This window comes from Microtus ochrogaster, unplaced genomic scaffold (genome assembly GCF_000317375.1).
Source record: "Microtus ochrogaster isolate Prairie Vole_2 unplaced genomic scaffold, MicOch1.0 UNK3, whole genome shotgun sequence".
Taxonomy (NCBI): domain Eukaryota; kingdom Metazoa; phylum Chordata; class Mammalia; order Rodentia; family Cricetidae; genus Microtus; species Microtus ochrogaster.
In genome coordinates this window covers 3,123,293-3,143,425 of record NW_004949101.1, presented here as the reverse complement: position 1 = coordinate 3,143,425, position 20,133 = coordinate 3,123,293, and the positions used below count along the sequence as shown (strand labels likewise).

The window sequence follows — 20,133 nt, the reverse complement described above, 5'->3', positions numbered from 1 at the left end:
TTGTTTTTACTGGGATAACAGGATATGATCATGGACGATAAAATCATGAAATCTTTAAAACAGTTACAGTTCATCCCAAGAGTAAAATAAACAAGGTCGTTGTACCAACTTTGAAATTTTCCTTGACTAGACATGGATATCAGGCCTGAAACTGAAACTCGGGCAGGCAGGCCTTCTACCATAGGTAACCCCCAGTCATCGCCTACCCTTTCCTCTCCTCTGACAGCCCCCCGAAGGTATAGAGAATGGAAAATGAGACATGCTCACAGCTATGAGACATACCTTTTCCAAGTCACAATCTCTAGTGACAGGGTCACACAATAAAACAAAACCTGAGGTCCAGACTCAGGTTTTCCATCTAAAGATGAGATAATTTAGGTCTCTTTGGCCATTCTGCTGAACTATACAACCGTAACTGGGCCTGTGGTGAAAATCTCGGTTGTGCCCAAGTTTGGGCAGATTGGAGAAGAAAGTGCTTCAGGTTGCATTATATCTAAACACAAATGTCAATGGCCAGTGCAAGGAAGACAGACCTTCATTCACTTTCAAAAAATACAGGCATTTAAGGACTTTTCCAAAGACCTCTCCTTCGAAAGGAACTCACCATTGTTTACAAGCCCCGCGGAAAATCAAGATTTCGTTTTGTGTGTAGAGGGAGACTGGGATCCGAGTTCACTCTCCTCTGTGTGGGGTCTATCTAGGTGTGTCATCACTTCTTGGTGAAAATGACTTTGCCTTGAATTTTATATGTCCAAAAGAAGTGTGATAAGCATATTTTTGCAATACTATTGGCAACAGAAGAACTATTTAGAAGCCATGGTTGTAAGGTTTTTGAAGTGTGTAGTCTGGAAACTTTCTTCCACAGCAGCGATAGTGTTCGTGATCAGGAAGCCTCCATGTGGAATCGGGAGAAGGTAAAGGGGCCAGAAAAGAGGTCAGGAAAGCTGTGAGCTGAATCAGAGTAGCCATCAGCAAACCAGCCTTGAGTTGTCGGCCCAAGCTTAATAGGCTGCTTTGAAACTTACTTCCCTCGGATGATATACTCTCAGCTTCAGAGGGCTTTTAAAGAAAAAAGAATTCTCATGAAATAAAAGATTCCTGAGTCTTACCCAAGAACCCCCACAGGCAGAACACTCTGTCGGCATAGACATTCTGCCCACCCAGCTTCACGCCACACACAATCTCCTCCCGCCTTTTTTAGAGTACCGGCCATGAACCATTGCTGCTGGAGTCTGACTTTAGCATCTTACACACCATCTCCGTACCGGTTGTCATTTACACATGGTGGGAAGTTTTCTTTGTTTAAACAGAGAATGATTTTCTCTCCTTAGTAGAATTGGCACACAGTCCCTTTGTGTAGAACAGCTCCTGGAGCTTTGCCACAATCCTGGCTGTATGACATTATTTGCGTTTATGGAGTTGATCCTGAGTTTCTGAGGAAAAGTTTTATCTCCATTCCTAGATCTGGGACGAGCTTCGAGGTTATGCTCTATCTCAAATGAAATACTTCCATCGCCAGCAGCTGAGCTTCTTGACAAGGGTGGGCTTTAATTACGTGGCAAACATAGGAAATACGCTTGTCCTGATACTCCAGGAAGTGATGCTTGGCCAAAACAATGGTACAGCATTTGGCCACACTCAGTTGGGTCTTTTGTGTTGCCCAGAAGCCTGGGGTTCACAAAAGCACAGGGGCTTCTATTCTTTCTTCCCTCCTGGAGCTCCTGCCCTTTCATTATGAAGGTCATCCTGCAGGTATCAGCTTAGATATCGAGGTATCAGCTTAGATATCGGGGGTGGGGGAATCTCCCAAGCCTGAATTGAGTACCACTCGTGTGTTCTTCAGCATACAGGTGTGCAAGGGTTGGGGTGTCTAGAGAAAGAGGGAGCCTGTTGGGACAAAGAGAGCACTAATGCAGAAAAACACTGAGGGAGGTCATGCTCAAGAAGAAAAGAAAGTCCAGGTTGTGGGAGTGTAGGATGCAATAAACAGAAGCTGCACCAGTGGCCTCAGCTGGACAGAGGACCTACGCTTCACACCAAGTGAAATACAGTTCTGATCCCATTCTGCAGATTAGAAAGCCAAGACCCAGGGGGTTATGTCCCACAACCGGAAAGGCATAATTGCAAATGCCCATAGTGCCGCAGCAGCAGGCAGAGGGGTGTTGGTGATGGGGTAGAAATTCAGGCTGGTTTTGTCTAAGTTTGAATCTTTGCTGAAAGACAGAGTGGGATCTACATGTTAAAGACAAGGTGGCTTCATATATGTTATCTAAAGAGAGAAGGAACTAGGAGGGGCAAGCACTGCTGACTAGCTCCACCTCTCAGTGGTTCACAGACACTACGGGGGCTGTGGTTTCCACTCTCTCCCTTGGCTAAGTGGGTGATGTTTCTATAGTAAGTTTGTCTAGGGCTTGGAATATTCCAGGTCCTTTCCTGAGGAAAATCCCTTGTTCAATCACTGTCTTTTTGGCTTTTATGGAGTTCCTTAAGTGGTCAATGCCCCAAGTTTATCTGGTCCAGGGGCATCACTATGTGGCTGTGTGCTGAGGTGCAGGACCCATTTGTAAGATGACGTGGATGCGTGGAAAGGGGAAGTTAGGACTTACTTGCTACCAGAATTAGGTCTGCCCTCATCTGCACCCTGAGTTGTTCCCAAGAGAGAAGCTTCATTTCAGAAAGGACACTCAAGAGCCTCCTTCCATTTAGCTTGACAGTAACTGCAAGACATCTTTCCACATCTCTGACATCAAAAGCGAGCAGCCTGTGTGGGTTTAATGACCTCTCCCAACCTCTGGAGAGACCTGCCGGCAATTCTGAAGCAATTTTTCCATCTTGTCCAGATGGGATTCCCAAGTCATAATTATGGGATAATTTCCATCCCAGCCTCTGCTCTGCCTGACGTTAGGTTCTCACACTCAGCAGTGAGGAACACATGCATTTTTACAGATTTTGACATCTCTATCCTCTATGGCTTGCTCGGAAGCCAGCTAGTTACCTAAGTGCCCAGAATAAATAAATCTGAAGAGTCGAGTTGGGGAAATGAGTTCTTCTTATACCATTATGGAGATGTACATCTTTGTGGTAAGATTTCACAGAACCAAGGAAATCAGGACAGAGCTCATGTTTCTGAGTTGGGGTTTAGAAATGTACAATAAATAAATAAAATTGTACACGCAACAGTAGTAGAAAGGTCTGCCCTTTTCTCCATGAGCTTACTCCAAAATCCACAGAGATAAAAAGACTTTACAGCGAGTTCAAGCTTTCTTGTAGCAAGCATTAACGGAACACCTTCTATGCATTGGGGTACTATGGTAAGCAAGCCAGATATCCCTGTGCTTCTTGAATGACAGCCTGGGGGAGGAGCCAAGTATATAAGTAAATCTGAACAAAGCATGTGGTTCTTACCCTCCAGAGGGAAACTGTGCAGAACGTGAGGCTGTGTGAGGCTGGGGCAGGAGGACTTGAAACACTGGTGAGAAAGTAGCATTAGTTCTATGTCTAAGATTATCTGAGCAAGCATTTTGAGAAGACTTTTCCAAGCAGACAGAAAGAAAAAACAACAACTTGTAAAGCCCAAGATGTGAGAAGTCTTGTCATACTGGTGAATGCCATACTACCCAGAGTAGCTCCTACAGTTATGGTAGAGGGAGGGGAAGAGTTGAAGGTGAATGGCAGGAATAACAGTGGAGACAGAGCAGTCGTGTGTCAAAGAACATTGTAAGCCATAGTAGCAGAAAGAATGATGGGTGTCTGAGAGATAAAGACATGATGAAGTCATGATGTCCTTCAGAAAGAAGAATGTGCTGGGTGTGATGGTACACGGTTTAGTTCCAGCAATCAGGAGGCAGAAGCAAGTAGATCTATGGTGAGTCCAGCCAGCCTGGTCTACATAGTAAGTTCCAAGTGAGCCAGGGCTGCACAGTGAGACCCTGTCTAAAAAAAAGAAAAAAGACCTAAGACTATGATAACTACACAGAGAAGGGGCTGGAACCAGGCAAAACTGGTGGCAGCAAAACCAGTAGGAAACATTTGCAGTAGAGACAAATTAGCATGATGCTATCTGTGTAACAAAAGTCCTCAAACCATAAATCTGCTAATATCTATTCCTCACCATGCACCTGTGTGTTGACAAGTGTTTGGCTGATCTGACCTTGGTGCCAAGCTTCAGAGGACTCTGCTCCAAGTGTCTTTTACCCTTGTTGGACCGGTGGCCTCATAAGACACATTCTTAGGATAAAAAGCTGAAACACGAGAAGTCATGCCCAACTGGGCAAACACATTTCAAAGATTTGTTTCTATCAGGTTAGGCCTACTTGTGTTCTGTCGGCTAAAGCACATCACCAGCCAGACCCCACATCAGAAAGGCAGGGAACTACTTCTGCCCACTGGGAGGCTAGAGGAGTAGGGAGCGTAACCCTAACACGGGGAGAGGAGGGGAGACTCACAGTTCACTCTGGATCAGTTGTAGAACTGGAGCCAGGGAATAACAGATGTTAAGCAAAAGACACAGAGACAATGCACGCAAACCCTTGGGTGTTAGTGAGGTGAGATGGTCATAGTCAGTCAGTACTGCACTGTCCATTATGGATAGTTTGGGTTTTACCATCAGGACTGGTGAGGATTTTAGAAAGGTACCTCACTTTCAATTTTGGAGGTGTCATTTAATACTGTCTGGAAACCTACAGGAAGACGTCAAGAGCGGAAGATGGAAGGCAAGTCCGGAAGCTGGAGTTGAGATGGTTGGAATAGAAACGGGAATAAATTGGGTTCTTAAGGGAAGAAGTGACAATTAAGTTTTCTAACAGCTGCGTGGTGAAGATAAGAGGAAAACAACCAAGGGATGGTTATTTGTAGTGCCCTGCATGGAGAGGGAAGGTAAGATGAGGGACCCATTTAAGAGAAATACAGAGTTCCCATTTAAAATGGGTCATGTTTGATGGGTTTCAGTGTCGTCCTGGTGGGAATGTCAGGCAGACAGTGGACTGGTGTGGAGTACGTGAAAAGTTCCACGGAGAGGCCTCTGGGGCTGGGAATACTTGCAAGTCAGCAGCACTGAAATGCCTTCTAGAGGCTAAAACTAATACAGGAAATATTGTAGATAGAGAAGAAAGCCACAGCTATGTCCTAATAATGCAGAAAAAGAAAACTCTGGGCAAAAAAATGCGGTCATCCAGAAAGGGGGCAGGGGGGGACTGCAAGAAAATGAGTCAGGGGAGTCGGAAGAATGCCTTAGGCCTTTCCCAAGTTCCCCAAGACCAGCTGTCCTCCATCTTCTCCAGAAGTCTTCCAGAAGAGCATGGGGTGACATCTCTGGTGAGTCTTTCCTTCACTCTCCAGCAGAGGGCAGGAGCTATGTGTCCCTCCCAGAAAAGGGCTCCCGTGAGATGGATCGATAATCCAATCAGTTCTTGATATCTTTGGGTCATTCTTGCCTATCTTCCTCAGCAAGTTTTCCTAATCAAATTCCCAATACCTGGGATCGTCTCTGTTTGTTAGAGCCAACCTCCCCTTTCTTCAAACCCCCTAGCCCAACCCCTGGAGTTTCCCCAGTGCTGGAGCCATTTATAGGAGCTCAAGAGGAGCAACTGTTTGCACCTCTTCAGCCCACCTGTAGGGATGTCTTGTTGGCAGCTTGAAATTGCCTGAAATGGACATATTTCCACCATAAAACTCAACAAAATGAGAAAGTCAGTGGTAGGGACAGTCTGTATTTTCACATGACCTAACAGACGACTTTGAGGTAGTGTGGTAGCATTTTAGTAGATGACACATGTCACAGTTATTCTAAGAGAGCCCCTAGGAGCTCTGTTACCATCACCAATCCCCATACATTTGGTTTTTGGATTCCAGGCTCTGTGTTAGAAAACTTTAGTGATGTTTGGGAAAAGGAATGGTCTTTCATGATCCTCCTGTAGAAAGGCTGGTGTGGAAAACTGTTGGGTCTCAATTTTCATTAGTTTAAGTGTCTTGGAGCTGATGCAATCCTGAGGCAAGATTCAGATGAGTTGATTCAGGCCAGAAAACTCCAGCATGGGAGTGAGGAAGTAGACAGGATGAAGAGGCAGCCAGCAACAGCTGTATTAACAATCCAGTTATCTTACAAGCGACTAGAGCTACATCCCTACAGAGGGACATTGTGTGAGACTCTCCTGGGGGGATGTGAACAGATATCTGCTCACTCTAGGAAAGGCATCAGTGGCCGAGCAAAGTAATGGTTACACCAAAGGCCAACTCGATGAACCACTGAGTCTCGGGTTGTGTACAGGAATATGGGTGAGGGATTACTTAAAGATGACTTAAGGACAATGGCATCACTGAAAGCCCACTGCTAACCCACAAAAAAAAAAATGATAGCCTGGAGCTCTCCAAATAAACAAGCAGTTGGACAGGTCAAAGAGCCTCCTCTCCTGGGCAATCCTTATGCTTATATGATATTGCAAAAAGGGGCCTTGTGAACCTTCTACGTTTCAGCTCTTCCAGACATCTAAGTATTGTTTTCTTCCTGAGTACGGCAAGTGTCCTCCTCCCTCCAAGAGAATGTTTCATCATTGAAAGACAAAGGAGCTCTGAGAAGCTGAACAGCCTTGCCTCTGAATGACCCATCTGAGGGGCAGGCAAGCTGAGGTCGCACCTTTTCCTAGGAGTCTCTGTAAAGATTAGCTGCCTGGAAGTTCAGCAGTTCAGGAAGACATCTGTAGATACAGAGGAGGCACTGGATGTTGAGAGGTAGCTGGTAGACATTCGGAGTGGGGAGTCTGAGCAGTTCAATGATTTTAACGTGTTCCCCAACTGCTTATCGTTTAAAATGTAATCCTCAAAGTCATGTGTGAATGGTGTTTGGAAGTGGGCCGTTTCAAATGCAATGAATGAGGCTAGATGCAGTCAAGAAGATGGTGGCATTTGTATTTTAAGACAAGAAAGGACTGGGGAAATGACACAGCAATTACGCGCACTGACAGCTCTTCCTGAGGACCCTTGTTTGATTTCCAGCACCCACAGGGTAGCTCACAGCCTTCTGTAACTCCAATCCCAGGGGAACTGAAACCCTCTTCTGGCCTCAGTGGGCACTGTATGACATAGTGCACAGACATAGATGCAGACAAACACCCATTCACATGAAATCATACATGAAGCATTAAAGAAAAGGGAAAGAAGAAAGACTTGAATAGCATGATTGCTCTGTCCCACCATTTGATAACACAGAGCCAGGGACAAGTGCGCACACACACACACACACACACACACACACACACACACACACACTATAATACAGCAAAGATACCCCTGGGCATTACCAGATGCCAAGCAAATGCTGGTGCCATGCTTTCAGACCTTCCCAGCCTCCAGGATGGTGAGGCAAATAAAAATCTACTCTTTATAAGCAAACTGGTCTTAGAGGTTCTGTTATAGCAATGGAGAATGGGCTAAAATGTCAGTGACATCTGCTCTTGTGGCTTCTGTGATTCTTGTCATTTTTTCAAGACATAGGAAAATGATAGGTTAAAAAAAAAAAAAAAAACAGTGGTGACTTCTGAGGTCTCAGGGTAAAGGGAAGAGCCTGGCTTTTTCCTTTGGTGTGGCAGGTGGAGGGAAATCTAGAATTTAGAGTCTAAGACCCAAGTCCAAGAAGAGACTTGACCTTTCACCAGGTTTTCAAGCTGCAGCCTCTGAGGCTAAGCTGTCTCGTCTTCAAATAAGAACAAAACTCCCCACTTACCTCATGGAGAGAGCCCTTGAGTGAAGCCCACTGTGTTTGTGAGTGAGCTATGGGCAGGTAAAACTGTCAGGTGTTGTTAACTAGTTTCTTTTCCGGGGCGTGTTCACTTTTTTACCCCAGTAAACTATTCAAGGAAAGACACCCTGACCCAATGATATCAGTCAGTGTAAAGCCAGGGTTAGTAACATCACCTCAAAATGACACCCAAACAAGGGTTGGAACTGCTCAATAAGAAAACCCAAAGCCCTGGAAAGGCTGGGGCAGGCCTGTAAGACTGGGGAGTTCAGCCTGAGCTGAGTGAGAGTCTGTCTCAGAAAACAAGGGAGGAATGGGAGTGGGGATAAATTTAACATGTGTTCCCAATACTAATGAACAGCAAAAAAGAAAAAAAACTTTGTTAATTTTCCAAGAAAATTCATGGATTAGGTAGAGCTGGTGTCAGGCCACCATGTTGTCCTAGCTGCTTTGTGAGGTGTGGGGAGATGGGGAGCGGAATCTTTTTTAGACTCGGGTTCTTGGATCCCTAAATGCGGTGAGGCTCCAGGAAGTGTTTTGTGTGTCACATAAATACATAAAACTTGATATGAATGAGTCTCTGTGTGCATCCACACTAAAATATGCATTGCTGTGGGCTGCGCTCCTGTTGACTTTGGAAGCAGCCAGACTTCTGTTTCCTCTCTCACAACTTGCCAAAAAAGGAATTGGAAAAGGAAAATATGTGTTCCTGAAAGCCAGAAATGAAAACATCCCTAAAGTTCAGGACTGAACAGTCTGAAATGGGCCTCATACAATCTCAGAACGTCCTTGCCATGGAGACATTCTGAAATTGAGCTTGCTGTGCCTTGCTTCTGTGAGGTAGGGGCTGGGGAAGAGAGTGGCTGAACTCAGCTCTGCGCAGAATTGAAGCCCAATGACTTTGTTCAAAGCTCATGCAGAAATGATAAGGGTTTGATGCTCACGTCTGGTATACAGACCCCAAAGACTAGTTCTACTACCCTCAGAGACATGTGCTGAGATTACCTGGGTGATAGAAGTGAGAGAGATGATAGATAGGCAGGTAGGTAGATAACAGACAAACAGATAGATAGATAGATAGATAGATAGATAGATAGATAGATAGATAGATAGATAGATAGATAGATAGATAGATAGATATGGGGTTTTATTTACATATATGCACATGTATTGACTTTACATAGTGGTGAGTTTCTTAAGGTCATTTCACTTAGGTGTGTCATGTAGTGTGAACAAACTTAAGGTCATTTCACTTAGGTGTGTCATGTAGTGTGAACAAACTTCCCTTTCCATTTTTCACCTCCCCGCTCCTGCAACTCTTCCTCCATTTCTCAGATAGTCCCACCTCGTTTTTTATGCCATATATAAAATGTTTACATATATAATTTATCATTTATATTTACATATGCAATTCATATATGATATATATTAAATATAGGATCTGCATGTAAGAGAAAGCATGCAGGCTACATGAATACATGCATTTGTCAAAACTCATCTGGTAGTACATGCACTTAAGACCTAGGTGTCTTACTGTATGCAAGTTATGCCTTAACTTAAAACAATTGAAAAGCCAGGGAAATTGATTGGTAGTTAAGAGTGCTTCTATGTGGCCCTGCACCTCTCCTGGGCAACACAATCGAGCCAGTTCCCAAAACCATGACCCAACCCACATCCAGCCTGCAGAGGAGTTAAGCCAAGAGTCAAGCAAAGAGGTCCTAACTCCTGACTACCATGTTTGTATGGATGAGCCAGGGGTCAGCCATCCAAGAACAAACACAAGCCATTTCTTGCTCAATTCTCTAACAAGGAAAAAAAAATGACAGTCCCCCCTGGGGGCACAGAAGACTCTACCGAAAGAAGGCTGAGAAGAAAAATGGAGAAAGGAGAAATCCCATAGAAGAAGGGATCCTCTTTCATCTTTGGAGCCAGATTTAGATTTGGTATTTTGGCAATAATATTTATTCCTTGAGGCTCTGTATGAATGTAAGAGTGAGGTTCAAAAACTTGAGTATAGCATGATTCATGTTGAAAGTCGTTAGCCAGACATAATCTTCCTGCTCAGATCTTTATACTCACTGGTCCTTGGCTACTTAAGGTAAGAAATTGTTCAGTTCTTACTAGGGATTTGAACCTAGATGGGGGGGGGGCAAGTAGAATTGGGAACACGTGGCCTTCACTTAAAGAAGAATGCTTATGGTGTTGGAAATTAAAATCTCACAGGATCTGTTTGAGTGTTTATTCACAATTTTTATGCACAACCCCAGCACTTGTACAGCTAAAGACATGGACAAAGACAATTGTGGCACTCTGGGGAACGCTCTGCTCCCCAGCACTGCGCAGAACCTGGAGACTATCATAGAGTCAGTAGGTGGTATGTTTGGAGAAGAGAATCTTTTTTTCTCCTTAAGATGGTTTCACTGTGTAGCTTGGTGCGGCCTCCTGAGTGCTGGGATTACAGGCATGTGCCACCTTACCCAGCAAGACTGTCCTCATCATTATGATACATTTGCAATGTACCCCTCAATACTGATCTTCATAGACTAACCTGCCGATGTGAGAGGGGCAGTCCGTCTACATCAGGTTGAGAGTACCAGCCAGCCTCCGATGGGACTTACCCTCTACCTTTCTGCTCTGAATTAGTAACATTTACCTATAGCCTTGGTGTCATAGTTGCAACCTGATTCCCCTTCATTGTCAAGAAGCCATTTGTTTGATGGCAACTGTTTCCCAGCCAGAGACCAGCAGATGGAGAACTCCTAGAGATGGTCACTGTAGTTGGGAGTTTGTTGGGAGCAGTGAACCCCCAGATCCTGAATTTCTGGTAAACAACTTACAATGCTTGCAGCTGCTTCGAGCACGAGACCCTCAGAAGTTCCTGATGGCCGGAGAGTGGTTTCTGGTGGGTTTGGCTGGGACGTGGCTATCAGTTAGGGATCTCTATATAAGCGGCTCTGGTACACAGTGAGGGGGGGCATTCCTGTTTCAAGAATGACCCATGTCTCTGTCTGTGAGTCTTTGTGTGTTTCAGTCTCCAGTCCCTTGCCCGGTTCACAAACTGTATGGTAGCACATAGAGCGCAGATGGGCGTGGTGTGCTACGGGAGTTTAGTAGATTGATAAAAGAATTTAACACTTAGCCAGGAGAGAAAAGAAATTAATTTGGTATCCTGCAAAGAGAGCAGCTGGTATGGCAGTTCAAGTACTGCCTATAAATGGCTATGGGCTGTGGACGGACTCCATATAGGAAGAGTCCTCATTTGGTTAGAATAAGCCACTTTGCCTGCAACTTCGTGGCTTCTAATTCCAGGCACACAGATGAGAGTAGCCCTTATGGGCCTGTTTCCTTCTGGGTAGTTAAGGTGAGTCACTATACACATAGTTCTTCCCTCCAGGCATGTAGTTCTTACCAGGCAAATGAAACATCTCTGCTGTGTTCAGTTGTGTCTGATTTTGATTGTCTTTGCCATCTGTTGTTTTATTTTTCTGTTTTGATGGCTACTTTCTGAGCCGGGTTTATAGTGGTCCATTTCTGATCTCTTCATCACTACCCTTCCTCTAAATCCAGCTAATTGGACCTCTGTCAGACTTTGCTTAGTGAGATATATTATGGTCTAGATCTTTCCAGAAAGGATTGACTATTTAGAGTGTCTGGTAAAAGATGAACTGACACACTCGTCTGTAAACGCTCATACCGTTCCCATATGTATAGCTCAGTGGGAAACGTTGAAATGAGGCCACAAGTAGCTTGAACCTTGTCAAGAAGCCCTAAGCCACTCCTGTGCACAGTGTGCCTTTTTAGAAAAGAGTTGACAAATAGGGGCCTGGTGATACATACCTGCAATCCCAGCACTTGGCAGACTGAGGCAAGAAGATTGGGTTTGAGGCCAACTTAGTCCATATAGCAAAATTACTGTCTCAAGAAGAAACAAAAGAAAGAGAAGGAAAGCAATAGAGAAATCAATCCATCTTATTCCCTCTTTCCATAAGAAGAGGTTAACTGTACATTCCCTTCAGGACCATGGATGTATATTGGCTGGTACTGGAATAGGGATTGGATGGAGGTAGGGATGGAATCCTCAAACTTGAATCCACATGTATACTTCTTCCCATAAAGTAAGCTCAAAACACATTGGTGTTGGCTTTGCACAGTTAGTGGGTGACTCAACAGGACAGAAGAAGTAGACTTTGAAATTGTATTGCTCAAAATGGCATTAACTTGGTAACAGTACTGGTTACCGGGCCTCCAAAGACTAAATGGCTGATGGTCTATCTCAACCCAGACATAGAGCGTCTTAGCTAGAACTCCTGCATGGGAGCCAGTGTTGATGGCTCATGAAAGAACAAGAACTTCATCTCCACACAGTTCTCAGGCTTGGGCTCCTTTGGAACTAGCCCTACTCTCCTGGGGGCCTCTTCTGTAATTGGACTGGACGGAAATTTTCTTTGAAGCAGGTGCTGGTGGTGTTGTGGGTGGTGATGGTGCTGATGCTGAGGGCAGGTTACAGATTCTTTATCCTTAGTTCTCTTCAGCTGAGACGCAGAATCCACCATGACCTCTTTGGACTCCACGTGATGATTCCGTAGCAAAGTTTACCCTTGGAGTCTCTGCACGTGGTGGTATCTCAGTCAGTGCTGACTTCACATCTGCCAAGTAGAAGACACATGACAGGTGCTGAGGGGGAGGAGCCTCCTCTTTCAAACTGACAGCCGGACTCAGCTAAATTCTCAACCTCGTTGTAAATCATTAGCTCAGTATCTCTCTCAAACTATGTGAAGAAATAAAAAAGAAATAAGTTTATCCAAATTTTCCCATCGTTTATGTGACATAATTCACCCTAAAAGTAGTATAAGTCTGAGAAAGCCGAGCCTCGCCAGAGGTCAAGTCAACAGGATAGTGTTGACAAGTCTCCTGACACGATGGAGAGTCTGAGCGCTCTAGGCTGGAGTGACTGGGGCCCTGCCTTTGAAGTCAGGACAAAGACAACTGTGTGTGCCTGGGAAAGCACATATCTCCAGAGCAGGGCACAGCTGCTGTGCCGCTGTCTGCTTCCATCCTAGAGGAGAAACTCAGAATCACTGCTTCCCCTACTTGCTCGAAAGGCCACACTAAGCAAGTGTCTGATTTGGAAGCCTGATCTTGTGAAATCCTTTTTTTACAGATTCGACTGAACAGCAGAGGCCTCATCTACTCCGTCGGCTTGCTCCTGGCCTCTGTCTTTGTCACGGTAGGTTTGCGGCTTCTTTCCATTCTTAGGTGTTCATGTTTGATTCCCCCCCCCTCCCCCCGCTTACTTGGGAGAGCAGATAGGTGTGGCCTCCACTGGATGGTTACATTAGATGTCCACATATGCCATCTCATGGCTGTTTTTTTGTTTTCTAAAGGAGGATCCTAGTGACCACTGAAATTCCTCCTCTTTTCCTAAAAGGAACTAGCCTCTTCTTAGAAGCTGGTCCTAGCCGGGCAATGGTGGTGCATGCCTTCCATCCCAGCACTGGGGAGACAGAGGCGGGCAGATCTGTGTGAGTTTGAGGCCAGCCTGGTCTACAAGAGCTAGTTCCAGGATAGGCACCAAAGAAGCAGCTAATCCTGTCTCAAGTCAAACCTAAAAATAACTTTTTCAAAAGCTTGAGAGGAGTGCTAGGAGTATGTAGCTCAGTAGTGGGGCACTTGCCTAGAATACCTTATGTTGGGGCCTCAGTCAGACAATAAAATGTGAAGAGTTGGTCTGGAAAGATGACTCAGTGGTTAAAGTGCTTTGTGTAAGCATTTGGACCTGAGTTCGGATTCCCAGAATTCACATAAAATCCAGGCATGGTAGCATATGCCTGTGACCCTAACACTATGAATAGGCAGAGACAGGAAGATCCAAAGGACTCCCTGGCCAGTCAGCTTAGCCAAGAAACAGTGAGCTCTAGGTTCAGTGAGAGACTTTGTCTCACAAGTCAAGATGGAGAAGTAATTGAGGAAATCAACCTTCTGCCTCTATACATGCACAGATGTGCTTCATGAGTGAGCATGCTCACATGTGTGCGTGCATGAGTACACACACGTGCGCGTGCGCACACACACACACGGCAGAGGTGTCCCCTCTTTTGTACTATATTAGCCACCAAGTGGTAGATTCCATTTTATTGATTCTTCTAAATTATATTCCCCATGATTCCTCATCTTTGGCCAATATTCAGTATTCAGCCAGCACCTTGCATGGAGCTAGGTACGGGCTATCACTCAACCACATCTCCTGTTCTCATTTTACTTAATATTTCAAAGTAGGGTTATAGTAAGTTGTATAGCTCTAATTTGTGATCCTCCTGTCTCAACCTCCCAAGTAACTGGGATTACAAGCCTAAACTACTGGGCCTAGCCAAGCTATGATACTTTCTATAACTATGCACTGTGCTCAATCCTTTGCATATTTTCCCACATGGAGCTCCCCCTGGAGTGGCTATTACAACCCAATTATATAGAAGAAAGATAATGTCTAGAGAAGTAAATGACTCGTGTTTATTGATACCAAGCAAACTGTAGGGCCAGCCAGATGGCAACACAGGATATGCTTGTAAGTCTTGTATCTCTCCTTAGAATATTCTGTAATTGTGCAATTTTGTAGATGTTGGTAGAGGCTCTGCTGTTTGGTGTGATCCCCACAACAGTGAATGTAATCAGAATACATAAGAAGCCCATGATTGGAGTCATGGAGGGAATCAAACACTTGGAGACCAAAATGAGGAGGATAAAATACCTAAAGAAACAGAGAGGGAGCCAGGGAGGATTGGCAACACAGCATTCAGGAAACTGAGGCAGAAAAATCAAGTGTTTAAGGCCAGCCTGAGCTATATAGCACGACCCTACCTGGATCTAAACAAAGGAAGGACAGTAGTTGAATATGAAAGAAAACAGTAGGATGTGGCATCCTGGAAGCCAAGTAGACATGATGGTACAGGATGGAAAAAGTGATCAGCTGTACCAAGAAAGACATACCCCAAATATTAGCCATTAAAGTTATAAATAGTGCTTATCCCATTGGCGGTTGATGAGGGTGGTTTGTGATGGGGTAAGTTAAGTGGAACAAGCTAAGAAAACTGGAATGAAAGTTTAGAGCTACCTTGTATTCATAACTCTTTCAAAATACCTATAAGATGATTTGTTTAAGATAAAGAGAAGTGAAAATTTTTGAAAAGTATTGCCTTTACAGTAGAAGGTACAATGGCATCCCCCTAAACCAATTGAAATATCCCAGGGGCAGAGAAGGGAATATAACAGAAAGTGAGAGAGAAGAAAATCGCCAAGGACACAGATTTAAGCACTATGACAGATGAGATCCAGTGTTCATATGGGGTTGGCTGTGAATGGGGATAGGAAGGAGCTTGGCAGAGAGATGGTGGTGATGAGAGCCCTGTGCAATGGGAGTGAGTGAAGGTAGAGATGGGAGTGGGGTAGAACTGAGATGAGATCTAAAATAGCCATCTGAGGACAGTGTACCCTGGGACCCAGGGAGGCCAGGGTGATAGTTTTAAAGAATTTACAACCAACCTAAGGTCATTGAGCCCTATCAATTTGGCTAGGCAATGCTTATCCAGCTTTGATGGTGAGTTGTGTGTATCCTGCATGAGCAAATGGAGACATTACTTGAACTGAAGGATCCTGGGTTAGTCCAGCAAGGACACCAAATGAAAAAGAAATCAAAGACTTTTGCAAAAGCAGTAACAGATAGAATGGGAAAAAAAGCAGGAAGGGAGGAGAGAAACAAGATGGGTAAAGCCCATGGGACTCTGGTTTTAGTTATATTTCAATTGCTAAGATAAAACATCGTGGCCAAGGCAACTTGTGAAAGAAAGCATTTAGTTGGGGGCTAACTGTTCCAGAGGATTAGAGTACATGGCCATTATCAGTGAGAAACATGGCAGCAGGCAGACAAGCAGGCATAGCACGAGAGCAGTAGTAGTAGTAGCTGGTACCTTTCGTGTGATTCACAAGCATGAAGCAAAGAGAAAGCCAAAGACTGGGAATGGCTTTTGAAACCTTAAAGCCCACCCCTAGTGACACACTTCTTCCAGCAAGGCCACGCCTCCTAATCCTTCCTAAATCATCCCACCAACTGGGGACCAAGTATTCAAATATGTGTGCCTTTGGGCGCCATCTTCATTCAAGCTACCACAGTGCTGGTATCTAAAAATTTCAGGTCCTGGGAGTTAGCAGAGTTGTGGGAGTTGGGGTACCCAAGGAGATAAGATGGAAAGGAAGGAATATGGGAATATTGGCATCAGGTGTTTCTGCTACTGGTAGTAACAAGGTCAATGGCACAACATTGTCCCCTTAGAACTTTCCCAAATGAAAGAGCTGTGTATGCACTACATTGATAAAAACTGGATGAGGTGTGGTATTCCGCACCTGAAGTGAAGCCCATTCAGCTGAGAAGGTGCATTTCGTATCTTATTTCATTTCAGTGTCGCTAACAGGCACATCAGGGAACTCAGTGACTGATACAGAAGATAAGAACTTGCAGGTATTGAAATCACTAAAAGGACAGTGAGAGTCCAGTGGTAGACAGGGAGGATGAGCTAGGATGTGAAGCGATTGGGGAAACCAGGGTAGCATGACTGACAGAAATCAAGCCAGTTGTTGGGAAATAAGAGATTTCTCTTTTAGTGTTTGGGGGGAGAGAAATTATTATTTGGAAGCAATTTGGAAGCAGCAATTTGTGGACAACTTCCTCACCTCCATCTACAGCATTGGGAAGAGATTCATGGGTAGCAGACAATCGTCTAGGCGAAACCACTGCCTTAGGGATATAGAAGGTGTCCTCAGGTATTAGCCAGGGCTTGGAAGAAGTCTATCTTGAGCACAGAGGACTATGGGGCTTTTTTAGACCTGTCATTTTTATTTAACAGGTTTTGGCTTCCTCTCTTTTTACTTTAATGTTCCTACTTTCCAAGGATGTTGCAGACTCAGGCCCGTCCTCCACAGCCCACCCACCCCGCCCCCTATGCACCCCTCCAAGAACCCTCTGACCTGTTCTTTCTGTGGCAGGTGTTTGGTGTTCACCTGAACAAATGGCAGCTGGACAAGAAGCTAGGGTGTGGGTGCCTCTTCCTGTACGGCGTGTTCCTCTGCTTCTCCATCATGACGGAGTTCAACGTGTTCACCTTTGTGAACTTGCCCATGTGTGGGGACTAATGATTGGCCTGGCCACCTGCCGAGGCCCAGGTCCTCCTTTTCTGTGCAATACGAGACCCGGTCGCACCCGAGTCAGACGGCCCCTCAAGGGCCGCAGCGTCCGTCTCTCCTGTGCTGTCCACAGGCCTCCACTCCTGTCCTGGTGGCCTAGGCTCTCTCTGCCACCTCCTTTGCTCCCAGGTCCCTTGATCCTACCTCCCACCCAGCCCCTCTCACCTGCCCACCCCCATCCCGTCCCCCCTCTTCCACGTGAAGCCCCCACCACCCACATGAATTTTCAAGCTCCATTTTTTTGAACAGTGACTGAGATTCTAGAACAAAACTGGCTGCTAACTGGCCCAAGCCAGGCACAACTTACTTCAAACCCTCTCCTTTTTTAAGTTATTTCACAGAAGACACCCTAATTTATGACCAGAGACTTTGAGGGGTCTGCTGAGGGCAGGAAGCGTTGGGATTATTTCATTCGGGGTTGATTCCTAGGTTACCGAGTTTAGGGAATTGTTTTACTTGAGGGGGCTCTTCGTTTCTTTACTTTTCTTTCAGAGATGGAGGAGTCCCCTGTGTCTTCTCTCCCTGGGCTCTGGCTTAATAGATGATCCACACGTTGTACTGAGCGTCTCCTGGGGGGAGGGTGAGCCCCAGGAATGGTGGGAATTGAACAATTAGTTGGGAAAACACTGAGCAAGACCACCAGGAATAAATGCATGACATGCTGTTTTTCTGCCCAAGGACACCTCACTAAAGTCCTGAAGGCATCACCTGGGGGGTGGGGGTGGGGGGTTACGGTGTTAGAGAAAGAAACCTGTTTCACACACGTTCACTACGACCATCCCTTTCTCACTAGATCCTGTCTAGTTTTTTCAAGCAATAGTTCTAGCCTGCCTGCGGCCTTTGACAGGGAGGCTCTGGCTAACTGTTGATGCCAGGCAGTCAACAGCAGAAACTTCCCCAGCGTGTGAGTTCTTGAAGACGTGCTCTTGTTGCTTGGCATTTGTGGTGACAGGGGATGACCCAAGAGGCTATATTACTGTTCTCTGGACAGAAGTTACAGACACTGGTTTCTTGGAAAAAAATGGAGAGAAGCACATTTTGCACAGATGTCGTCAATGAAGTCCCAATTTGCCGCTTGGTATCGAGTACACTGGACCCTGACGGCTGGCTCTTGAGCAAACATCCTTCGTTACAGGATGCCACCACCAAGCTGGCCAGTTTCACCCCTCCCCTCTCAGAGGGATGACCAGGGAGGGAGAAAGCAGAGAACTGATGCCTTGGAAACCACAGAATGGGCTCGAGGGCACACATTATTGTGAACATTTCGCCAACCACTGCTCAGCCGCCCTGCTAGATTTTCTATAATGCTGAATTATTATGCAGAATAATTCCCAAGTTGAGATACACCCATGCTTGTTACACTTGTATTTATTGAAACTGTGGATTCTTGCCCGTCCGTGCTGTCCCTCGTATTTACTTTAAGCACTGATCACTTCTCATCCATTTGGTATGGTTTTCCCAGTCCCTTGTACACATCCTGGTTTGAATTGTAAAAAAAAAAAAAAAAAAAATAACCTGCTACAAATCGGTTGACTGTTTCTGTCTGCAGTACAAGCCGAGGGGCAGCATCAACCAAGGACCGGGAGAGGAAATCACCAATTTGGGCTCTCAGAGCTAAGACACACTTATTGATTTGGTTGCACATTTTGCACTGGTTTACGGCGAATGTTTTCTTGGACGGATGGTGTAAAATAAACTTCTCTGTTCTGTATCCTCCCTGAAACGCAGTGTATTACTTTCTTGACTGGACTGGTATTGTTTTATAGCAGGGGGGAATGACAGCAACCGCTATGGAGTCAGGTATGTGTCGCCTCTACTTCTGGCCAGACTCGCAGCAAGACTAATAAATAGCAGGTACTAACAGCAAGTAATGGACCCTGTCTGAAGTTTGAAGGGATTTCAGATCTATGTCATGTCACAGAATTCTAGAATTCTGCCTGTGGTAGAGTGCATGTGACATCATGTCAGGAATCCCTTCTTTCTGGCGGACACAACATTGGGAAGCTCGTGAGTCCTGATGTTGTTTAGCAGGAGCCAAGTTCTCCATCCTGACGTTGGAAGGTCTCAGTCATAAAAATTAAGAGCTTTCTGAGTTGGCCACAACATCTGGAACCCCAACCCTCAGGAGACTGAGGCAGGCTGATCGGAATCAAGGGCTAGACAGAGAGACTCTGCCTCAAAAAAGCCAAGCAATATGAACCTCCTGCAAAGTCAACTCCTCAAAAGAGACAATACCATATAGTTACAGTAAGCCATGCTCTGATCTAAAGGGCTCTCTAGGAGTAATTACCCAGACCTGCCATTGTTCCTGAAAGTCAACACAACTTATATAGGAACCAGAAGAAAAAAATGAGTACTGAGTCATAGCAACAACTTAACTGCTTAAAATATATGTTCCCAGGGTAGGAATGTAAAAGGTGCCTGGCTTTGTCTTTTGTATTTATATCTTAAGACGTCTGACTATCATAGTTGTGTATCTCACAAATACACCTTAGGTGTGGGTTAAAGTATTATTATACCTGTTGGTGTTCCTTACTTAGTTCTCCTAATTGTCAACAAAAAGACACGTGATCAGAAACTTGGCTTTACTTTATCCCCTCTGCAGTGCTGAGGGTGGAACTCAGAGACTGTGCATGGTAGGCCCGCACACTCTGCTGCATCCCCAGCCTACAGAAGCTTGATTTAAAAACATATTTCCTGTGAAATCTTTAGAGATTACAGGTTGGTTCTCAATGCCTCAAAGTGAAAATCCCAGGATGAACCCCTGTCATGGTGGCTCACTCTTGCAAGCCCAACAGTCAGGAGGCACCTGGGAAGACAGGGAGATCAAGGCTAGGTTGGATTAATTAGCAAGTTCCAGGCCAGCCTGAGCAATATAATGAGAACCTGTCTCAAAACAAAAGAAGAGAGGAAGAGAGAAAGACATAAATCCACACATCCATTCATCCATCCTGGCATCTTTCCCGGTTTCAAACATGAGGACTGCCAGTCTAGGAACTCTGAGATGGAATGAGGAGTTAGCATACTTCTGCCTGGATTCCAAGCATGCACAATTAATTCTTGGGTTGTTCATGGAGAGTGTCATTTCCAAGGAGCCAGCTTTCCCATGAAGCAAAATTGTTGATGCTAACCATTTCCACACTCCTGCTGCGATGGTACTTTAAAAAGGT

The 20,133-nt window shown here is 45.1% G+C and overlaps 1 protein-coding gene across 1 annotated transcript in view; it reads left to right on the top strand.

Annotated features, from left to right (window-relative positions):
* Slc24a3 (solute carrier family 24 member 3) overlaps positions 1-18,686 on the top strand; it is a 482,375-nt gene extending 463,689 nt beyond the window's left edge. Inside the window, exons 16-17 of the mRNA XM_005365499.3 lie at positions 12,894-12,959; positions 16,766-18,686. Of these exons, the coding sequence (XP_005365556.1) occupies positions 12,894-12,959; positions 16,766-16,912 (213 nt within the window). The 3' untranslated portion in view covers positions 16,913-18,686. The remainder of the gene's footprint in view (positions 1-12,893; positions 12,960-16,765) is intronic.
* Positions 18,687-20,133: the final 1,447 nt, after the last annotated feature.